Below are 24,346 nucleotides of genomic sequence, written 5' to 3'. Positions count from 1 at the left end.
AGTTTCTAGTATTATTCTATCGACATTGAGTTGATTTGATTCTGATTCGAGAGATAGCTTTATTGAAAAGAGTTTTAGGTATTGAAAGATAAAAATGTACGAACTTGCCGATGAAACAATGCTGTTTTCTTAACCAAGGGTTTCATCGATTGAATCTGATCAATGAAAGATGATGTTGTTATGTTCATTACTATATATTAGAAGAGTATTACAGATTGAACCTTATTTCAAGCATGTATTTTACATGAAATCATTGTTTTCATTCACATCAAACAAATATTGAGCTGAATCCAAGACAAAAAAAAATAGTTTGGCATGTGTACAAATAAATTGTGTAAACTAAAAAATGATATAACATTTCGCTTCGGAAGCTTGGTGTCGAGACATATGGGTAGTCAGGGTGTGTGTGTGTGGGGGGAATTCATTCATCCACTTTGAAAAAAGGGTCATCCATGGAACTTATACTCTTTATGAGTGCGCTTGTGTGTGCACGCGTGTGTGTGTGTGTTTGTAAGTATGTGACTCTTTGCTTGTTGTGTCCGTCTGTCCCCCCCCCCCTCGCCCCAACTTGTTCAACAAGTATGTCTATGCCAGTGTCTCGACGCGCAGAGGACCCAAAGTGTAAAACCTACCGTGTTCACATGTTGTCCCGTTGAAACCAGGAGGACATACACACTCTCCTGAGTCTACATCGCACTTGCCTCCATTGAGACACTCATTACAGGTATGTTCACATTCGGATCCCCAACGATAAGCTGGGCATTCTGTTTGAAGTAAACAGTATTAGTATTTCAAAGTGGATAAGAATCCAGCATCTAAACAATATCAGAAGTAAATAACCGATATGCCAATATGCATTGACATGCCTGCATTCTAACTTTCTATCTATACATCCCCCTAACACAATAAAAAGATAACCATTGTCAATATTCAATTTTCATTTCACTGATATTTTGCTGGCAACAGAATTATAGACAATTTCAACGATGTTTGAATATAAAGATGCTTTAGATACATGTACGGATAGTAAACTGTCAACTTACTGACGACATGAAGAAGGAGTATTGCATTTCCTGCATCCCATCGGTTTCCAACTACAAAACACTTATATACCCCAGCTTGGTTTAGCTGCACGTTCTCCAAGGTAAGACTCTGCTTTCTTCTACTGTCCGGTACAACATCTCCATTAAACCGCCACCGGAAGTCATCTACATTGGTGACAACATCGAGTGTAACATCTTCCCCCTCATGGACAGTCAACGTTGTCTGTTCAGGCAAGATTGTCGCTGTAAAGTAAATGGGAATAATATGCCAGTACAAAAAATGGTCATGAAGTGCAAAAGCAGCTTTGGGGAAAATTTCTTCTGAAAAAAGTTAATCATTGTATGGGAAAATTCTGAAGTCAGTGAAAGATCTGTTTGATCTGTATAGGCCTACCAATTTGTAAGCATACGAGTGGGGTCTTTTATACATATGCAGATATACGCTTGCTCGAGTATTATTTAAAATGTCTGTATAGACTTACATGTACATTTGGCGATTATTTAAGTCAATCATTATATTGAAGATGTCGTATTCTACTAATAAAGTAACTGAAGTACATGGTATGGATTCGAATCTCTGTTACGGCAATACTTTCCTTTGGCAAGATATTAATCTACATTAGCCACTCTCCCCACTATGAAACAAATGGGTATCAAACCGGACCGGTGAGAATTAATCCTTCAATGCTTCTGGCCCTTATTACGATGGTTGCCCGGCTAAAGTGTGTGTGTGTGATTACAGGCCATCGGGAAAAACAATATCACAATTAACAAGGCTACCCTAAGACATGGAAGACCATATCACATGAAGTCAGGAAATGAGGAAAATTGCTCAGAAAATGCATCTCGTGTTCATTTTAAAAGTTCAAAGGTCTTCTTGAAATTATTTCCAGTTTTAGAGAATGTGTTTTTCTTTAGACTGGTACTACCAGTTTTATGTTTCAAAATAATAAGGAACGTCCAGAGGTAAATAAATCTGGTCCCTGTGTTAATTTTTTTCTGAAAAAGGTGGCCCTCAGTTGGCTGCGCATGCTGATATTACGTTCCAAGAAACTCAAAATAACGACACCAACGAGATATATACAAGGCCGACTACAGACCCAGTAAACAAGTTACATAATACCTCCAGTGGCCCAAAACTGGACGGATTTCACAAATATGTGTACTCACCATTGTGCATCAAGACAACAGTTGAAGTATTACGTGTGGTTCCTTCATATTCGAAAGCTGTATGGAATGCTCCTGATGCCTTGGTTTGATTGGACTGTTCGAATATTAGCTTTCTTATACGTTGACCTTCGTTTACTATGTTGATATAGTTTGGGAGATTTGTAGTATCGCCGGTCCGGATAATTCGATGAAACGTAATACAGTCTCTGATGCTTGCATCTTTCTGACCTAGGTAAGCACCGATATATTGATCACGTGTGTTGGGAGGATCCAGGAGGGGGTGATTGGTCACTAATGTCAGGTCTACGATGTATCCTAGAAAAACATTACAATAGTCAATAATAGATTTAATAGCATGCACATCTCAGTGGACTACATAGACTATAATTTAGGCTTCCGGCCCTGAATGAGGGGAGTAATCTTTAACAGCATTCACCATAGGGCCTAAGCTAAACGTGAAATTACCTAGGAGCTAGTCTGAATCTTTCATTAAAATGCTCACAGAAAGATGCTTTAACCCACAGTGGACGTATCAGAGTTTAGTATATAAAAAGTAAAGACATCCCCCTCCCCACCAAAAACAAAGTGTATTTTTAAATATATTTTTAAAAATGGTGAACCAATGCTTCGACCAGGGGTTCTTAAGGGGCCGTCACATATTCAAAACGGAGTCCGCCCGACTTTTCTGCGAGCTCAAAAGGGCATTTCCGCCAGAAATACGGCCAGTGACTGCTCGATCTCTGCTCGATCACTGCGGGCTCCGCCGCTTTTCTTTAGGGGTTGGCCGACGCTCGCAAGGCACCGACACCTGCTCCTTATTCAGCAATTGCCCAATGGCGAATGTTGAGGTCGCAGAGCTCGTAAACAGGTCGCGCGTACATCACTCGGGCATCGGCAAATAGACGATCGATATTCGGGCGGGAATCCGACTATTTTAAACCATTATGAAATTTAAAATTCGTGCGGAGGTCGGCAGAGCGTCGCGGCCGCCGCAATGGCTCCCTCCGATACTTGAACGTCACCTTTCCGTATCCCGCCCCCGACTTGTACAAAGTCGGGCGTGCTTCTAGCACGCTCCATGATGGTTTTGGGCCGCTGCCGGGCGGCTTCTACGGACCCCGGCCGGGCTCCTCCTGTGGATTCTGGCCACTGGGGTATATATATCCCTTGAACAAGGAACAATGATAAACATATGATAATATGAGCAAAGATAATAATGTGACATAATTATTCTAACAAATTTTGCTAATTTCTTTAGCTGGAAAGCATGAACTGTATTCAAAACCTTGTCAATACGCAACGCACTTCTTAGCATGGTCTTAGGCTACTATCACACAAGTTTTTTGGTATACACATTTTGTCTCATTTTGAAAAAATGGACGTACACAAATATAATGGAATTCATCACCAATATATATGAGGTACAAAGTAGATATTGAAAATCATGTACTATTCTTTGCATCAAATCAACCTTTATTAACTTGTAATATATGTGATCTACATCTAAATTTACTTAAAGATAGTGCTTTCTTCTGACATAGTAAACTATGTGCAGGTACTTTTGATAAACAAACCTATTCCTAAACATCCTATAGTTCGAGCAAATACGATTTGACCAGGTAGCTGTGCTCCATTCCTGAATAGACATGACAGAAAGCCTGGTTTTCATAGTATTCATAATCCAGGCAGCACTATATCCTTCTCCTTGAGCTCGCCAAACGTTCGAAAGTCCTGCATGATAAAACTGTCTGCATGAAACTCAACCCATTGCGACTTGATATTAATTGACCTCTGTGCTTCAATTTGAGACTGCTATAAAAAAAAAATTGAAAGAATCAATGAATACTTGATTGCTTCCCTTTAACTAGTCTAACCTAGTATCCAATCATTCTACGCTTAGTTTTATCTAATATTTTACCACGTCCAGTTTCACGGTAAACCATACAGTGGGGTGTGCACTTATTCTTAAACAATTTCTTTGGAAAACTTCAAGTTGAACTATACACTCATAGCCCCATAAATCAGCACCATATAATAGAATTGGCAAAACTAAGTGATCAAATTAATGACAACAGATGAATGCAACGTTTTTGCCTTTACTAGCATATCATACATTGCCTTTCTAGCTTGTATGACCATTTTAGCAGAAACAAAAATCAATTTCAATTATAATTAAACGCCACTCCTAAATATACAAAGTCATACCCAACTTCCAATACACCACCATCATAAACAAATTCTAGAATTCTTCTAACTTTCCCGCGTAAATTTTTTTTTTCTCCTTTTGCTGGATGACGAGCGAATATTTTTGTTTCGAAAGAGAATTTTATTGTTCATTTAATGATATAATTGAAAAACATGATACAATTTCGCATTTTTACATTTTTTCATCTCGTCTTCAAGCTTACAAAATAATGCATAACAAAGCATAAATACGTTCAGTCACCAATTACCACAGAAACATAACAAAATCATATACAGTTGAAAGATATTACTCATTTATAACAATATAACATGTTGTGAACTGAATGAACAATATTTCAAAAAAGAGCCTCACGCGCACACGCACACACGCAAACACACAAACGCACATACACATACACACACACACACGCGCATACAATCTTACGTATCCACTTTCCCCGTCCGTACCCATTCCTAAACTCCGCAAGTTCCCCTCCCTTCACGAACACAGCCACATCTACACAATCGTTGGAAATCCATCTTTCATGTCCCACTGAGCAAATTATATAACAATTTCGAGTTTGAAATAGAAATACTTGCCTCTATCCCCCGCTAACTCCCTTTCTTCTTGTCTATTTTCTCAAATTCTTTTTTTATTATTTCTTGAGGAGTTGGGGTATTTTTGAAGTCCTGTACATAAACATCATATGTTTTATTTAAAAAATAATGTGATTTTACAGTTCTTCTTCTCCTGCATTGGATCCTTGATTATGCCGATATTGATTTCTTGCCAGTATACACTGTTGGTTATTCATAAAGGTCACCGCAGTCCCTGCAAATACTTGCTACCTTCTCACAGGGTTAAACGATACAGATGTTCATAAGACTCTCCGTGTTTATTGCAAAAGGAGCAAAGATTTTACAATTTTTACCTTCAATTTGATATTCTATTGGTTATGTTTTAAATAGATATATATATATATTTTTTTTTTTTTTTTGATTAAATATTTTTTTTATTGTGTTTTATTGTTTTTTTTTTAAATAGTTTTTTAAACACGATAAATATTATACCCATCCTCTTATTCCTGTCTTGTGTTTTTTTTTCTTCTTATGTTTACATTGATGTTTTTTGTGTTATGTTATCGGTTTTACAGTTTTACTCGCATGCTTGTTGTCGTCCTAGTTGAATATCTGCAATCAACTGTCTTATTGCTTGTTTGTTTTGTACTTTAATCTGTTAGATATTTATTTGTTTGACTATACATGTACATATTCATTGCCTTACTTCTTGCATTTGCAACGTTTTACATATTATTGTATAATTCACTGTATATTTATTGTTATTTTTATGTTTGTGGACCCCTTTGAAAATCAGCTGTGCTGAAAGGGCCATCCACCCTATGAGAGGAAATGAATAAATAAATAAATAAATAAATAAATAAATAAAAATTGCTCACTGCATGTTCGACAGTGTATAGATGCTTATTTGTATAAATTAAATTATATAACATTTTATATTGAAATTCCCTCAGCTTTCTGTCCAAATTAGATTTTCGGGGGCTTAGGAGAATTGTTCTCGTGTCATTTTCAACCAAATCATATGTACGTTCTAAGTTGCATGTAGCATGACATTTTAACTATGTCCTATAGATTATCTTTGATGTTATGCCTTGCAAAGAGTGGGGGTTTCCGTTAAAAATAAATTCTAAACTCAATTCGGTATCCTTACAAAGATGTTTATATATATTTCAAAAAAGTTTTCAAGGAGAACGGAATGCCTTCATTTAACTGTTTTATCATATTTATGTCCATGTTGTTTAAACCCATTTTCTGAAATTTTTTGATAGATTTTAATTGACCTCTCCTATATGATGTATTTAAAAAACATTTTTAGAAATAAGTCTTCATGCCCCTGAATGTGGATACATCTATTATTGTATATAATCTGATTTCTTTTTAAAATTTCTTTCTTTACCAAAAACGCTTTTGTCCCAACCGAAGCCTGAAACTTGCTACAAAAAAGTCTGGTAATGACAGTTCAAGTAAATATGAGGATATATTACTGAACAATATCAAGAGGCTGCCGAATTTTCTGGTCAGGTATTTAAAAAAGCGTTTCCCAATCAAATTTGAATTTTTTGTTATAAGTTTCTTCATCCACATGATTATTTGTGTTCGAATGAATAATCCAAAGTCTGTCGATTTAAGACCTCCGTTATCGTTATCTAAAACACATAGTACTCCGTTTGATGTTATCTTTTCCATTCCATAAAGAGTCGTTAACATTCCGATTTCACTAGTAAATAATGTTCTCAATACGAAAATATCCAGTTGATACGTCTACATTGAATAACCCAACGCCGAGCCGTGCTATAAATTGTTTTCACCCATTTACAAAATGACGGTCCAAAACCAAAAGCTACTAAGACCTTTTGCAAAAACATTTATGAACCGAGTCAAAAGCCTTTTTATAATCTATTGCCAACAAATAAACAGGTATTTTATTTTGAGTTGTATGAAAAATCATGTCATTAGTTAACCGAACTGCCTCATTTACATTTCTGCCTTTTAGATATCCCACCTGATCAATCCAAATATACATTCCCTCTCTGTAGCTTTCCCTTCACAATTAACATTATTGTCTTGACTTAGGTCCGGGAGATCTGTAAAAAAAAAAGACCGCGGAATGTGCATACAGTTTGCTTTAAAAAATGTGTATTTCTTGAATTATATCTCTCTGATCAAAACGTTATTTTCCCTTCATTTATCATTAGTTTTCTTAAAGCCCCACTATTCTACTTGTAGCTACTTGCTCCCTCTATATAGAAAACTTCCCCAATTGCTAGGGGAAGAACATTCTGATAGGGGCAGCAAATTTAGAGAATCAAACTAGCTTTAAAATATTCCTTAAATACGAAAAGTGAATTATATCTACTAAATAATTATATTGGGTAGAATAATTTATGATAAAACCATAGACCTGAGTCATAATAGGATAAATGAAATAATATTATAATGAGCCAATTCCTTTCGACATGCATCAACAGAACAAATAATTACTTTTTTATATCTTTAATTTGTTGGTTTACATTAAAAAAAAAACATTATGTTTTAACCACGTTTACTATTTTTAAATTCAACTGTATTGACATAAGGCCTATTAGCATTTAATTACTGTCATTATACTTAATACATGAAACTGAGTTTTGAATAGGAAGTACCTTGCCCTTTCCGCCTGTTCATACCATGTTTTTCATCGCTTGTCGAAAATGACATGTGTTGTATATGCGCTTCTTCATGTTTAAACGAGAATCAAGCCATAAATAAACCCTACCTAACGACGCATAATGCATGCAATTTTGCATACTCAGCAAAAACTTATTCAGGTGCATGAATAATATCTATCGAGGAAATACAAAAAGATGTATTTGAATACATTACGAAAATGGCCTATTGAGAGGATCGACCTCTGTCCGCATTACCCTGTGTTATAAGAGACGCTTTGGACCTGTACAATTTCAAAACAGCACTGCTGTGTTCTTAATTGAATACCGGCACCGATTTTATGTCCTCGAATTGTCAAACAGTTAAAATGTAATAAGAAATTCAGATATTTCTATTCAAAGGAAATGTCACAAACTTGACTCTTAATGACTTTCACATCCTTAAATTTGATACTATAAAAACATCACTCGGGTTCGAGCTTTAACTTTTGAGCTTTCAACAGTCAACAGTTTCTAAGCTTAGTATTTCAATCTCTTTTTGTCACACCGAGGTTAGTATAAATTAATGTTACGCAACAAATATCCGGATACATATACTGTAATATGTATGGACTTACATTGACTTTAAAAAGAGAAATTTGTTATGTTTTTGTTTTGTGTGTGTCTTTTCCTTATTTTTACAGCATAGCTAATTGTATTTCTCTTATTCAAGTATATTTGTTGAATGAATGGATGGGGGCACATCGTTTCGTAAAGATGATAATGTGTATTTATTTACTTACCATTACTTGTAGCAGCTATGTAGAACAACACAAGTATGAGTCCAGAAAAGGATTTGATCCAACTTAGTAAGGACGCCATAATACGTAGGTGAACACACTTTTAAACAGGTATAATATGTTTGTCAGTGATTAGTGGAGCCCTGTGCTCTATACACCATTCCAAATCCTTAAGGAATTCTCTGTAATGGAGTGTGTTCAATACTAAATCCAGGCCAGAATGGCCTCTAAAATAAGTTGCAGCTCCAAAAATAATCTTTTAGACAATCCAAGCGCACCTTTGTACACGGAGCTCTTCAATACCAGACTTTTTACAAATGTTTGTTCGCTTTGGTAAGGTACAGGTTCTGCCGTTATTAGTTTTGTTTGGTAATTGACAGTGTTTCAGGTGAAACTTACGGTTCTACGTTTGGCTATTTGTGGAATCCTAAACGAGGACCGTATGATATAGGCCTCTCTTCTTTTACGTACAAAAAACTTCAATCATGATACGAAGATGCAATATTAGGTCAGCATCGTGCTTCCCTTAATCTAGCTGGTGAAGTGAAGATCAGGACTTTGTAAACATTGAAGACATATAATAGTTGAGCCAACCGCATCCACAGATGGACAGAAAGGATTGATTGAAATAATCAATCTAGAAAACATCAGCGAGGCAACATGAAATAGTCCAGGTCATAGTCAGGAGTAGTGTTTCCTTGTTCACACAATTTAGCTTTAAATTTAATATATCATGGATATAAAATGGGTTTCCCCATATTAAATTATCCAACAAGAAGAAAGTTTCGGCCGAGCTTAATTTTGAACCACTGGTGATTTTTTCGTATTTCTCTCCTAGTGAAGACAAAATACCAAATTTAAGTCAGTTCTATACCTCAGCTGGTCGTCCTAGACAGAAGGAAAACTTTCTGCAAACTACTTCAATCTTTGACAACAGCCCTTGCCAAGACTCGAGAACACATAGTTTCCTCCTTTTCTCACAATTAAAATTCAGATATGTTCTGATTTCCTTGCGTTGGAAATCCGTCTATCGGGGTCACGGATATCTTTTGAAGCATATAGCGACCTGGTAATCCCTCAAATGCGATTCAAACTACGTCATATCGCGCCAGTTATGTATGGAACAGCCAATAGCGTGCTCCGATAGATTGTGTCTGATCCCCGCTTTGCAGCTACAAGATTTGCCTCATCCAAAAGGGAAAATACCACTTCGATTCCGGATATCAAGGCGGAACCTTACAGAAACTGGATGTTTATATTGAAAATATTTGTTCTTCTTATAATAATTCAGCTTGTAGAAGGAACGCACGAAATGATCCATTTGTTACTTAGTTGCCGTCTATTCCTTTTTTATGCCTTTATAAAACTGTCGTCTTTAATAGCGGTCGTATATTTTGATATGTAATAGGGCCACATAATGTGTGGGCATATGTGGACCCGTATATTTGGGCTCTGTGTGCTAGAGCGTGTGTGGGTTCATGTGTATTTTGTAGGTGGGTGTTGTGTATGCGTGTGTGTGTGTGTGTGAACATTTGAGACGAGGAGTATATGAATGGTGTATTTAATTCACTTCACTTTTTACATTGTTCGAACAAAGCATACATTCATTATAATATACTTCTCCAATGTGTTTGAAGACAAATATTGATAACAGAATACATAGTTTGGGTGTTCTGTTGTACGCGGAAAACTTGACGTGTGTTTCTTTCATAAACATTTGTATGATAATATCACTATAGGTGTTAAAGAGTCAAGGAGGCATTGTCCGCAACAATACAGTGTGAGTCAAATAAAAGTTTACACCTAGAAAATTTCTAATTATTTTAAAAATCATCTATGCACAGTAAATTATTATACATCTTCTGAAAGCGTGTTTTATCACTAATCACTTGGTACCATTTTTGTGTGGTATTTGTTTACGCTTGGATGAACAGGAGGCATTGTTTGCGAGAGTGCAAAAATCGACTTGCGCCAAAGTTGCTTATGTGATGTTTGAATAAAACAATTGGGCTTTGGATATTAATTCGGTCTTTGCAGATCCAAATAACATCCTTAACAAAAGTAATCATGCCACACATATCAAATATCGAATATCAAATATCAACGAAAATTTGTGCGCGTGTGTGTGGGTGTGTGTGACTTTGCCCTTTGTAAAAAGCATACGCAATGCATTTCATCCGCTAATCCCAACATAATACACACTGTAGGAATTAATTTGGCGCAAGTTGACTTTTGCACTCTCGCAAACAATGCCACCTGTACATCCAAGCGCAAACACATACCACACAAAAATGATACCAAATGATTTGGGATAAAACACTCTTTCACAAGATATATAATAATTTACCGTTCATAGATGATTTTAAAAATAATTAGCAATTTTCTAGGTGTAAACTTTTTTTTGACTCACACGGTACATGTAATAGGCATGGTACTTCCCTCTCTCAGTCTCAGTCACTCCATTCTGTTTTTAAACATGTAAATTGAGGGCGACATACACTTCAAGCTGTAAGCTTTACTATGTCCTTCCCAGTAGTCAGCTATGTGCATGATTGTAAATATTTCATTTTGTATTGCTGTTGATTCCATAATATCAAATTGAAGGTGAAGATTATTTCCTTTCAGAATGAGAAAGTCTAGTGGAAGAAGAAAAAAAAATCACAAATCTGTTATAAAAATCACACTTTGTGTCCTTTTGAAGCCAGAAGGGCGTTTACTCATAGCATTTTATACGGTTTCAATTTCCCTCAGTACATTGTAAACTCAACCACAAAAAAAAAATTACAAAACAATACGAAAATGGAAAAGTGACTGGCCATTTTATCAAAACCGTTTTTGAACTACATATCCAGTATAGAATATAAAATATTTTAATTGTATTAAAAAAAACCAGTGAACCTTACTGAAAATGCATGTAGTTACAAAACTATACCCAGCCTCTGTGTATAGAGAATGAAACAAAATCTACATGTAAAGAGAAGGTTTAGATAAATACTACCAAATAAATTATAGTTGAAGTGAAGTCGTCACAGTCTATGCATATATAGAACTGAATACTACTTTGGTTTGATTTGATTAATGGTTTGTTTTGGTTATGTTTGTATCGTAGGAACCAGGAAACCAACAGCTTTAAGTGCTCTCTGAGGGTCTTGGTGATGAGGATTAATATTTTTATTATTATTGTTAAAATTATTATCATTATTATTATTATTGAGGTTCTTTATTAATGCGCCCAATTTAAGGATATTTTGTTGCTTCACGGCCTCGATCAGGGGGCAGAATCCGACACCTACCCGGCTGTGAAATTGCATATTAAAATAATACGGTCTTTTTGGGGTTAAATTAATTAATATTCACACATACATTTTAGAGTACTAGGACACCTACCCCCTACACACCCACATCCCGGATAATCACCCCCAGTCAACTACCCCCTAGGACAACTACCCCCTAGGGCAACCACCCTCTAGGACGACTACCCCCGGGACAACTACCCTCGGACAACTACCCCGAACAACTACCCCCTAGGACAACTACCCTCCGGACAACTACCCCCGGACAAGTACCCCAGGAAAACTACCCCCAGACAACTACCCCCTACACAACCATCCTCTATGACAACTACCCCCCAGACAGGGGGTAGTTGTCCGGGGGTAGTTTTCCTAGGGGGTAGTGGTCCTAGATGTTGGTTGCCATAGTGGTTCATAATAATAATCCATAATAAGTAATTTTACAGGGGGGGGGGCTACGCCCTACAAGCTTTGCTTTTAGGTCGGCCCTCCTTCCCTTTTAACTGCATGTTTATTTGTTTGATGTATTTTATTGTGCAAATTGATTTACATGTATATGTATATTAATATGTGAATATGTTAAAACGTACCCTTATTGTAAATATGAACAGTTGAAAGAGGAAAAATAAATGAATTGAATTGAATTGATGTCCAGTGGGTAAGTGTCCGGATACGACATTTTAGATATCGTCTGGGGCATCGTCGTGAAATTCTTCTACACCATGTACCTGTAATTATGTCTGGCAATAAGCCACAAAACCTTAATTATGATTTGCTGAATTACATGTCTAATTATTACATATTAAAAATTTATTTCACCGTTTTCAATAAAATGGTATTAAATATGTGTTCATAAGTCTTATTGAATAATTAATCGAGTTATTATTAAATAGTTACAATGAGAACGATGGTTGGGATCCCACTAAAAGCATGATAAATCTTCTCTTTTTTTGCATAATGGGGTAATTTAGGTGATTTTTTGTTGTAATCATCTTCTCCTGATTAATGCATTTTTAAATGTAATAATTGTTACCGCAAAGTAATCTGGCTTGTATCTGACTGGCTGTGCTAACAGTCTGCCAAATTCCAAACTATTAATAATCAGACGGATTAATGTTGAGAACCGTTTAAAGTGCCAAATGACGAGCTGAAACAAAATAACTAGATTTGCTTTTGTATTCTTTATTGTTCTTACTTCTTTCATGTTTACATATTGTGCGTTCTACACTTTCATTTATCAGTGTTCATATTTAATATGTTCCTAAACATCCCCTGCTCATATGGTATATATACATGTTGACTTGGATTACATTATCTTACTCTATTAATTAACTACTAATTCTACTATATAATGATTCGCTAAACATCCACCCTTATATAACATAATGCTTTCACGTTAATTTCATGGTGCATATTCTTGGTCTATATTCACAGCTTTTATTTTCATATTTCATCGTTCACATCCTAACAAATTATCGTTTACCTATTCATCAACTTAAATTCCACTATTTAGTAGACGTAGAGGTAGCAGTCGTAGTAGTAGAAGTAGTAGTAGTAGTAGTAGTAGTAGTAGTAGTAGTAATAATATTAATAATAACTGATAATTTATTTATAATTTCCACAAATGTGGAAATAATGCTTTCCACCACATTTCACGTGTACTTTATTGTGCATAGTCTATATCTATACTCACATCTTATATTTCATATTTCATCGTTCACATCCTAACACATTATCATTGCACTATTAATCAACTTGAATTCCACTGCTTCGTAGAAGTAGTAGAAGTAGTCGAGGTGGAAGTAGTAATAATAACATTCATAGTAATGATGATAATGATAATAATATCAATAATGTTTATGATAATTATAATAATAATGATAATAATATTAATGTTGATAATAACAAGTATAATAATAATAATTGATAATTTATTCATTCTTGTTCATCGATGCTGTAATAATGCTTTCCACCAGCAACGAGAGGCATTAACACAAGTAATCAATAGAATGCCTAAGTGGTGACCATTGGTGCCCCCACGGTACCCTTTTTCATATGTTAATTGCGAGCTGATTTCATGAGATAATCACCTGTCAGTGACCATACAGGGAGGTCTAATCCCTCCTGGCCAAACTAGTACAGATAGGCTTTAAAGAAACTAATCGCATACCTTTACTTTCATGTAGTGTGGTACCCAAGGTGTGCAACTATTTTTACCCAAATTCGTCCGACCTGTGCGAATCATTATTATTTTAAAAGGTTGTATTTCAACTGATCCCCGATATTAACAGATTTGGTAGTAAGGCGAGTAGAGATGGTGAATGAAAACGAAGCCATGAGACAGCTTTTCGTCATGGTATTCCATTTGGATACTTAAGAGGAGACGCCACAGTCCATCAGCACAGTTTTTCTTTCAGTTTTAAAGATTAAATTTGATATTTTACGATAAGTGATGAAGCATGGTTTCATCTTCCGGAAATTATAAAGACATAGACATATATTTGTAATATATTTCCCCTTAAAATTATAAAAACTATTTTTTTGATAACTCAAAATCATCTTAATGGACTTTCTTCATCTCGTGTATTCAATTCTTCTTCACTACGTTGACATAGTCTCTGTTCATGGCGTCAGTTACATCTTCGTATATAGCTTCTTGATCAGGTTTCTTGAGATCTTGGTAGGTATGAGGGTCAGCAAGATTCTGGTAGCTCTGCTCATCGGTATTAACACCTTGGTAGGTGTGGCTGTCAGTGTGCAGGTCTTGATAGGTGTGGGCGTCTGTCTTTGACGGATCAAATACAGGGTTCTCATACTGCGGAGACGAATCGGACTCCTTCCCTTTAGACTTAGCAGGGGCTGATTCATTGCTGAAAGTTAATATTAAAACAAAGATATAAACCGCATTAATGAAATACGTAATTGAAACAATAATTATGTCCCATTAAATAGGTATGTATAAACATGTCAACATGACAATTGGTATGGGGGAATGGTATTTAAAAAAAAACTTACTATTACATACGACTTTCAAACTGGTTGCCATGGTATTAAGAAAGCGTTATGATTTAGAACATTTACATTGAATAGCATATTTTTAAACAATAAATTAAATTACTATACAGACCCAAACAAAAATACAATCATAATTTATCTTGTTGTTTAATGACCATATGGTTTTAGCATCTTGCATGGAACAGTACGATCAGGATGGACTGATAAGAGGGACAAGTTAAGAATAAGGTATTTCTCTAACCTTCTTCGCTTGTAAAAGATGATGATGAGAATTATAACGATAACAATCACAAAAAAAGCACCAACAGCGCCTCCTACGACAGTTGCTATGAAACCTGAAGGAACTCCAGCTGAATTTGATGTTGATGAAGAAGATACAGTAGGTGAAGAGGATGGTGTGGGAACAAGGATGGTAGTGAAAAGAAATGACATGAGTTAAAAGTCACGAAGATAGCATCAGAGTTAATAAATAAATACTTAATAAATCAGATACTAGATTAGAAATACCGAGGTAGCATCAGAGTTGATATAGATAGATGATAAGTAAATCAGCTACACATTTACTAGCAGTATAATTATGATCGTAATTGATTGTAATTGCATGCGAAAAGACCAGTCCCAGTAGTTAGCTTACTATCACAGCTAGACATTCACGGTTCAAGTATCGTGGGTGTACGATTATTGTTCAATGAATGGAAAAGTGAGGTCAAGACAAACAAATTATAAAATTAAATGATAATAATAATAGTAATATAATAGTAATAACAATATAAAAATACAAATATCGATCATTAAGGAGCACTAAAAACAACAATTACAAAATTATGCTCTATGTATACATGTAAGTATCATTATAGTTCTACTAATGCGGACATCCAATTTTTCCAAAACCAGAAACCAAAACCTTTGTTTTTAGATTAGAAATATGCAACGATTTCAATAACTCAATACATTTGTCCATCATTTTGAACGTACTTTAAATAGGAATCGCAATTTCGATGTTCAGCAATGGTAGCTTTCAATGTACTTATCAAAAATATCTGCTGTTCATGATCAAAATCTTATAGTGACACTATATTGTAAAAAACATGGCAGTAATATAGTCGCATTCCGACTGATGAACGCCTAAACAAATGTCATTAAGAATGTGGTCTTGAATCCAGCATTGCGACATCTTCATTCTCATAATGTTACATTTATAAAGCACCTTTTTATTACATACAAAGCGCATAAAAAGAAATACTGACTTACAAACCAAAAGAGAGAACATTACCGTACGAAACTTACATAAATTACAAACGGACACCTCTTGAAAGTTGTGAGAGTAGGGACATTTTTTAGTACAGGGGGTAAGTTCAAGGTTTTGGGGACGATACCGGGGAAAACCTATCATCTATCTGTTTACTGGTTCGAGAGACGGTAACTGTTTTACTACTGGCTGATGATGTAGTATACATGGATGTGTGCGAATGGAGTAGATCACCTCGGTATGATGCGGCCTGATTATTGAGACACTTGTAAGTGAGAGTTAAGGTGTCTATATAAGTAATACGCTAAGGCTCCGCGGGGGGGGGGGGGGCGCGACGTCTCCGCGAGTCTTTGTATTCTATGGTTTTTTTAATGAGATCGCCGACCCAAGTTGGTGCGGCTATCTCCTCCTGAACCCTGCCCTCGGGGTACCCGTGCCCGGTGCCATCGTCCGCGGGAGAGTCTACTCTGTGGAATTGGCTATACTCCGCCCGAGGTCCTCCTCCGTGTCGACGTCCAGGGCGAAAACAGACGCGATATGCATAATGCAGGATATGCGTGACGACAGAGATACCTCATGGATATTCAACATTGCATCCGTAGACACACGACCGATGACTATCCACTCACATTAAGTTGCGTATTAAATGTACCATGCACAGGATCGGGATTACCCGAGTAAAGCATCTTTCTATAGGATATCCTTTGTAGTAGCGCTGCACAAGCCAGAGAGATACACGGGGCTTCCCGTCGACGTCCAAACTTAGAGACCTATTTCCATCATGATTGCCGCGATTTGTATATAGTTTTCGTGAATCGAAGTATGATATCAAAGCTTATTTTGTGATTATTACGGCCATGCTTACTGAATTTTGATTGTCATTTTCTAAAGGAAAGTTTTCACAAGAAAACCATTGGACTGACAGTTCAGTCGCAAGCTGCCTTCAGTCTACACACAAATACATACAGTACACACAGTGCTGCTGCGCTGTGTCGGCCGTGGGTAGCGTACGAAGGTGCGAAGTAACGCTAGGCTAGCGGCCTCATGAATAAACATGAGTACTAATTGGCTGAGTGAGGTAGAGTCGAAGAGTATGGGGGCCAAGCAGGCCAATAATCGTACAACTATACAATTACACATACGTCTATCCATCCATCGAAGAACCCGTCAACACAACAGCGTGCGGGCCGAAGTGCCATAATTTTGTACACCTATACAACTATACGACTCTCAGCTATACAACTATACGACTCTACGTCTACTCAGCCATCGGAGACTAATATTGTCTTATATCTACAGTTAATTAAAAGAAAATTTAAACAAGGTTATGAATTGTACATTTACATATTAATAGTTCAATATCAACCAGACAGAAGTATGTGACTTCATGCATTGCAAAACAGTCAGTTGTGTAATGAGTAAAATCGTTTGAGTGGGGGGGGGGGGAGTGCTGAAAAAAAAATATCTGCATCACCTGCCTTGCACCATTCTTACATATTACATGCAGACTCCAAGAAACGTTTTTCAAAGTGGGGGGGGGGTGGGATCAGTTAGATCGCAGCGAGTTGAGTATATTTATAGGCGTGGGTCCACAGGTTTCAAGGGGCCATAAACCCCCGAAAGCTCACGGGTTTTAGACATTTAATTAGGGTTAGATCGCAGCGAGTTGAGTGTTTATAGGCGTGGGTCCACGGGTTTCAAGGGGCCATAAACCCCCGAAAGCTCACAGCTAGGTTTTAGGCATTTAATTAGGGTCAGACGAGCATATTTAATACTTTATTCAGTGACACTGGCAGGTCACTAATTGGCGTGGGGTCCATACGTAGATTTGCGTAGTGTTGCGTACCAACTACGCTGGCCTACGTTACTACATGCTGATGGACGCAAACAATTCAACATGCTTAATTTTTTCCGCGTACTTTCGGCGTAGAAATTGACGCAGAAAGTACGCCTTTTCACGCAACACTACGCTACTGTACGCCATGCCTACGCAACACTACGCTACGCCAGATCGACAAAGCAGTAAAAGCTTTCCACACAGTAAGCAACCGTAAGCAACCATAAGCAAACCTGTACGCCAGCCTACACGTAACCTACGCAAAGACTACAGTGAAGCAACACTTTTCCATTAATACGCAGCCTAATTTATGCGTAGTCGGTACGCCACACTACGCAACTCTACGCAGTTCCAGTCTGAAAGAGGCTTAAAGAATAACTACCGGTAGAGTTTTTTTTTTTTTTTGAATGGCAAATAAAGTTCTAGGTGGTTTTAATTTAGAGAGTCTATCTAGAATCCCGCGGATTTCCGCGGGTCCTGCTAGTTATATTATGATACGATTATTAACGCGGAGCCAGTAAAGATCAGTGATGAGAGGGGAGACGTGGACAAATTTTGTTTACAATGAATGAGAGGGCTCCCCCCCCCCCCCCCCCACACACAAAGTGCAATGAATGGGGTGTACAGGTGTACGACACTGAATTAAAGGGCAGGGTTATGTTAAGAAAATCAAAGCGTTGAATAATAATTGGAAAAAAGCAAATATTAGTACTTGTAAGAGGTAATTTGCAAACAAGTGTACTTAACCCCCCCCCCCCAAAAAAAAAAAAGATACATGTATCATCATTACGGAAACTGAAAAGATTTGTCTTATAATTTAGAATCTCATCGTAAGGCTCATGTAAGGCTCTCCGTTATAACAATCAAAACAACAAAAATAGTAGGTCATTGGTCTTCCTGGGCCTACAGAACACCACAGAGGGTAGGCGAATACCAGGACAAACTCTTGATTCGATACTTGTTTTATGAAGTGGACTTGCTTTCATATCATGCATTAACAAATCTAGTATTCCGTGGCGTATCGAGGGAATATGGTTTTTAAAAACTCGGAAAATATAAGATTTCTTTCAAATCTTAATCTTTCCATACTGTTCTACTTAACAACGGGCTGATAATCATTATAAAATAGGGAGCAAGCAAAGGCATTTGCATTTAAAATAATCTAGAACCTTTGAGAGAATACTGAATAAAAACTATATCTTATATTGGGGCGCGAAATTTCGGGGTCTGTATGAACATTCGCGATGAGCAAAAAAGAAACTTTCGCATTTAAAACGTAGTATAGCTACTGGGCAAAAGTCATTAATTTCGAGAAATCTGCTCAATGAAATTTTGAATCATGCATTCACCACTTTGATTTCCGTATCGTAGAGGACAATTTTAGTTTAGGTACTAATTAACAATGTATGCTTACTTATTCGTAGTTAGTTAAGCAGTAATATTGAACATATCGAAGATGTCCGTTTGTTCTAAGTAACAAGTAAGTAACAAGTACAGGTAATTGGAATGTGCCATATCTCTTTAAACGTGGGCCAATCGAGACAATTTCCATTCAAAAGCAAAAGCGATTTCAACTGCAAGACTCTCATAAAATAGGCCATCCTACCTGTTTGTACTTCAGACGAATCTCCGAACAGAGTGGATTTCTAAATAAAAGGTAAACAAGGAATATGAAAAACATTTTTACTGAAATGAAATGTTGATGTATTTATCCAGTGGCAGTTTTAATAAAGTTTAGTCGAACCTTTTCTATACTAGGGAAGCGCATAACATGTGTTAATGCCTCTGCGATAAAACATACAATGGCCAATATCCTGCACTTAATAATAATAATAATCCGTTTTTTTTATATAGCGCTCAATACACCGATCCAACGATGTGCCTAAGCGCTTTACAGATATATTATTACCCCGGTCATAGGATTCAGGCTTACCCGCACACAATGTGTGCACATTTTCCACTCCCTGGGGAGCATTCCAGCCAGTCGCCATTTTACAAGCGCACACTTGCTCGTCCAACCACATGAACGTTTGCATCCTACCGGGTCACATCACTTCCAAGTGACTTTGGGTAATAACAGGTACCAAGTACTCAAGTAGTTAGACCACTTTCATCGGAGTTAATAACGGCGGTTAAGTTTTAAAAAATGAATTCTCTAAAAGGCTAACCCATAACACTTGAATTCTTTGATCCATAATGTGTTATTGTGTTTTTTCCCCACGAAAACTGTCCTCTAAAAAATGCCACACGTTGCGTATTTCAATTTCAGATACACCCGACGAAAACACACATTCTTAAGCCACTCATTGTTGTCCCTTATCACCGGTATTTGCACCTAAATATTACTTCCACAGTATAATTCTGCTACAAAACCGTAGGCTCTTACATCGTGAAGGCAGGCCGTCAGTACCTTGGGACATACATATCCACCCTTAATATCTTACCTGTCCTCCAACATTGCTCTCAACACCTGTTCGTACATCATATATCGCCTTGTCTCTGAGGGGTGCATTGTGGTAATTTCCATAGGTCTCATTATCCCCTATAGTTAGCTCTATCGGAAGATCATCTTTGCTGATGTTAGCTGCTATGTATGAGGAGGGATTCTCGGCATAGGATCCATACGCTGCCTGTTGACGTCGGCGCCTTGCTAACGGACGTCTCTCTTCAACAGCAACAAGTATGTGCCTGAGAGTTTAAAGAGATATTTGTCATGATTATACCCTCTAGACACTATCCTTAATTTTAATAATCATCATTTTATTCTAAAGCAAGGACGAGGAAAACCTAAATTTATGTAGGCCCTTGTCAGCCCTTGTGTAAATAATGTTGATGCCACAGCTTGTATACATCATTACATGACTAGCAGACTTTCTTTAAAAAATCATATTACTTCTTGAGGTAAAGTAGCCTTCACAATTACTAAATTAATGCATTCAAGAATTAATATAACAAAAGCTTGTACATTAGAAAAGTTATGAGAGGTAGTCTATGATGAAAATATAGCAGGAATGTCGATTTATATTACTGTTTATAAGCGCTGGTCTATATATATATATATATATATATATATATATACATAAACAAGAAACAAAGATTTATATAATTTAAGGTCGACAAACATCGTTTTGAATATGTAGCTGGCGAACGCGAGACACGGCTTGCAAGAATACTTACGTTATATATGGAGATTCAAGCACATCGCTAAACTGAATGGTAGACGAACCGTCAGGGGAAGACACTATCACTGGTGGGTTGGGCTTTGGAAGCTCGTCAGCTATGGCACATTACAAAAAAGAGATGTCAACATCAAACTTAAACCTCATTGAGCAATTACCTTTATCCAATATTGAAATTAGAAATATCCTCAGAGACTAGTAATTAATTCTAAGTATCAGTTTTCCACTGCTGTACACATCGGTTATAAACCTGTAGTCTGGTAGAAATAAAAGCTGGATGGTGATGGTATTCTCTTGTTTCTTATTCGAAAAGAAAAGTAGAAGACGGTTGCACTAAAGTCCTCATATTTACCACTTGGGACCTGGGCTTATTATCCCTGCTGTAATTTGAACCCCGTCATCTTGATTTATAATGAATAGTGTAAGCAGTGTTTTTTTTATAAAGCGATATGAGGTGTCATGGAGATTTGAAATGGTTAAATATTGAGGTCTATGGTTAGAGTTAAACGCCCCTAAAACCTATGCTAACATGCATGCAAAGACAAACTTAGTGTTGAATGGTTTGTCTAATCGCCTTCATTGTCAAGATAGATGGAATACAAAAACCATTCACAATATTATAATCTGTTTTAAAATAATTTTGTATTTATTTGTTTACTTAATTAGTCATGTATTCTTTTATTTTTATTCATTAATTTAAATTATTTATATGATTATTATTATCCTTTTTTTTTGGTGGGGGGGGGGGAGGTTCCAACTTTCTTCAAGTCTCGTCCAATACCTGCAGGAGGTTCCGTGAATCCTTCAACATGCTGACTAGACTCTCCCTTCCCTTTGCTTGTGGACGCTACAACGTAGACCTCATAGAGTGTAGCTGGCTCCAGATCATCAAGTACAAAGCTCGAAGAGGCTCCCGCTACCTCTCTCATTGTAAATGAATCTTCTGGCTGGAATGATCTGTCGTATGGCTTTCCTTTTACTTTGTAAGCCAGCTAGAGAGAGAGAGAGAGAGAGAGAGAAAGAGATAGAGACCCGAAAACGTAATGATGGATAATACTATCATACACTGATGTGTATTAAGGTCTCCTTATGGATATTTGCATTTGACCCGATAACAAACTGGAAAAGTCTTTGTCCGTCCGTTTTTTAAAGATCGGTAAAATTCATCTGCATCCCTTTTTTCGAGGGGGAGGGGCGTTTAAATCAAAGACGTTTAAATATAAATTATTCCTGCTCGTTGATTTATCTATCTAAACAACGCATTTCCTTTTCATAAATTGGATTAAATATATTTGTTTATCAAAATATCATTCTTATTCAAGCAATCGGATGAAACCTATAGTCACGCCAGTCTAACCGAAATACTGGAAACTTCAACTAAGAAAAAAATATTAGCTAATATAGAGGAGAACTCTAAAGAGAGGGTTAGAAAAGGGATTACAGTTCGGATACACATAAATCATTATGAGATCTTTCCTTGAAATATAGTTTTGAGGTTACCATATAGGAGATAATTCTTCCACGGGGGTACCTCGGCTCCTTCCAGGAAATCAGCAAAGATTTTGATCTGCTGGAAACCGCCGCCTCCTGGGGCTCACTTGGAACTATAAAGCAGGAAATAAGATCATTTTAAATAGTTTAATACAAGTCAATATTTGTGTACAATTGTCTAATTTAGATTTTGAACCCAAAACAAGACAATTATACGGTGAACAACTTTTTTCTCTATTCATCATTTAACGCTGTATTTATGCAGAGAATTTCAGGGATTTAACATCTAATAATAATAATAATAAACAATATTTATAAGGCGCTTAATACTGGTGTCTCTAAGCGCACCATATTCTGACTTAACAATTATTTACCAAAACTTATAATAAACACACAACTTATACATCTGTTCTTTATTCAATAAATCATGCATATATAATAATAAAAATAAGATAAGAGTGAGATCAAACAAACATACATACAAGAGGTCAAACATAGGATCAAACATAGGATCGAACAAACAAAAAATAAGACGGTGTGCACCTCCTTTGACCGACTCACAACTGCAGAATATTATTTATGAATTAAAAAGGTGCGTTTTCAGCAAGGACTTGAATTGGTCGAGAGAATGAATATTATGAAAGTGTAATGTAGATCAGTGTCTACTCTACTGTAGATCAGTGTCATTTGAATGGGAGGTTCAGTTCAAGATCTGGCTGAAAGATTTTCAATATTACATTATTGATTACTTTCTTAATACCTGGGGGTTGGATGCATCATCATGTGTTTTGGGTGCCCACGCGGTCACTCTTTGCATGCACTGAACATTACACCTGATAATCCTCGGGGATTGTGGGATCTCACACTATCGAAACAAACACCCATGGATAACTACATCATGTACATGTACACTTCCATACCACGAGTCCCGCCGCGGCACTAAAGTCTTCTGGGGAGATATTAATATACATTTGCCACATTGCACCCAGGTGAGGTAAATGGGTACCCTGTAGGAATGAATTTCTAGAATGCTTGAGCAGCTTTTCATGGTAGCCGGGGTAATGACATAATAACATGGCCCTCAGGGTGGAGAGTATGAATACTGATGAGGCTACCTTGGGTAAACAAGACATATTATTATTATCAATGCAACATCTTTTAAACATCAGCATAAGGCAATTTCAATAGCCTTGCTCGTCATCTATTGAAATGTGCGAAGATTTGAATGACGGCTTTACGTAATATGACGATGTCTTCTACATAGCAAATACAATACGATATTGAAATTGTCCTTGAGTTGATTTCTTGAAAGTCTCTGCGATCGTGTTCTATGAACATGTGATGTTTGCATAGCTTATGTTTCCATATGTCTGAACATTTCTTTCTTTCTTTCCCGTTCTGAATGGGGGTGAGTATAGTTCTACAATAATTACTTTGATCTACATGTGACATCATAGAAATGAGAAGATAAATATCGTACTTCCTTCTGATGTAATCCTGTCAACGGGTGGGTCCGGGCTTGGGCTACCAACACCACGAATAGTCTCTGCCATGACCTGTATAGTGAAAGGAAAACATGGTAATAGAAAAGGGAGATGAAGAGCGGAAAAGTACTAATGCAGAGTAGAACAATTTAAGGACAATTTAGAGATTGACCTTGAATGGATGGACGGAAAAGTTGTGGACCTCCTGACACTTTTTCTATTTAGCATGAATTGTTTATTATCAACAAAAAAATAATCAGAAAGAATATTGATACAAAGATGGTGTAAAAGAAATTCTTCACCATACTCATATATTTTTTTTTTTCATTAGAAAAATCAGGAAACCTACAGATTGCATGAAGAAAACTCGTCGTTTAAAATTGAAACTCCCCTTTGACTTA

At 36.7% G+C, this 24,346-nt stretch overlaps 2 protein-coding genes across 2 annotated transcripts; both read right to left on the bottom strand.

The window, feature by feature from the left end:
- Positions 1-583: 583 nt before the first annotated feature.
- Positions 584-8,743, bottom strand: LOC115924989 (angiopoietin-1 receptor-like). The gene is made up of 4 exons (XM_030988084.1): positions 8,404-8,743; positions 2,214-2,528; positions 1,044-1,286; positions 584-764 (listed from the first exon to the last, which is right to left on the bottom strand). The coding sequence occupies exons 1-4, from the start codon at positions 8,480-8,482 to the stop codon at positions 586-588; spliced, it is 816 nt and encodes a 271-aa protein (XP_030843944.1). The 5' UTR covers positions 8,483-8,743; the 3' UTR covers positions 584-585.
- A 4,858-nt stretch (positions 8,744-13,601) lies between these two features.
- On the bottom strand, positions 13,602-21,988 carry LOC115925025 (putative tyrosine-protein kinase Wsck). Its single transcript, XM_030988169.1, has 6 exons — positions 21,752-21,988; positions 20,969-21,068; positions 20,236-20,479; positions 19,335-19,437; positions 14,947-15,055; positions 13,602-14,560 (listed from the first exon to the last, which is right to left on the bottom strand). The coding sequence occupies exons 1-6, from the start codon at positions 21,897-21,899 to the stop codon at positions 14,278-14,280; spliced, it is 987 nt and encodes a 328-aa protein (XP_030844029.1). The 5' UTR covers positions 21,900-21,988; the 3' UTR covers positions 13,602-14,277.
- Between the last annotated feature and the right edge of the window lie 2,358 nt (positions 21,989-24,346).

This window comes from Strongylocentrotus purpuratus, unplaced genomic scaffold, assembly GCF_000002235.5.
Source record: "Strongylocentrotus purpuratus isolate Spur 01 unplaced genomic scaffold, Spur_5.0 spur5_contig_840, whole genome shotgun sequence".
NCBI lineage: Eukaryota > Metazoa > Echinodermata > Echinoidea > Camarodonta > Strongylocentrotidae > Strongylocentrotus > Strongylocentrotus purpuratus.
This window is presented reverse-complemented; position numbering and strand designations above follow the sequence as displayed.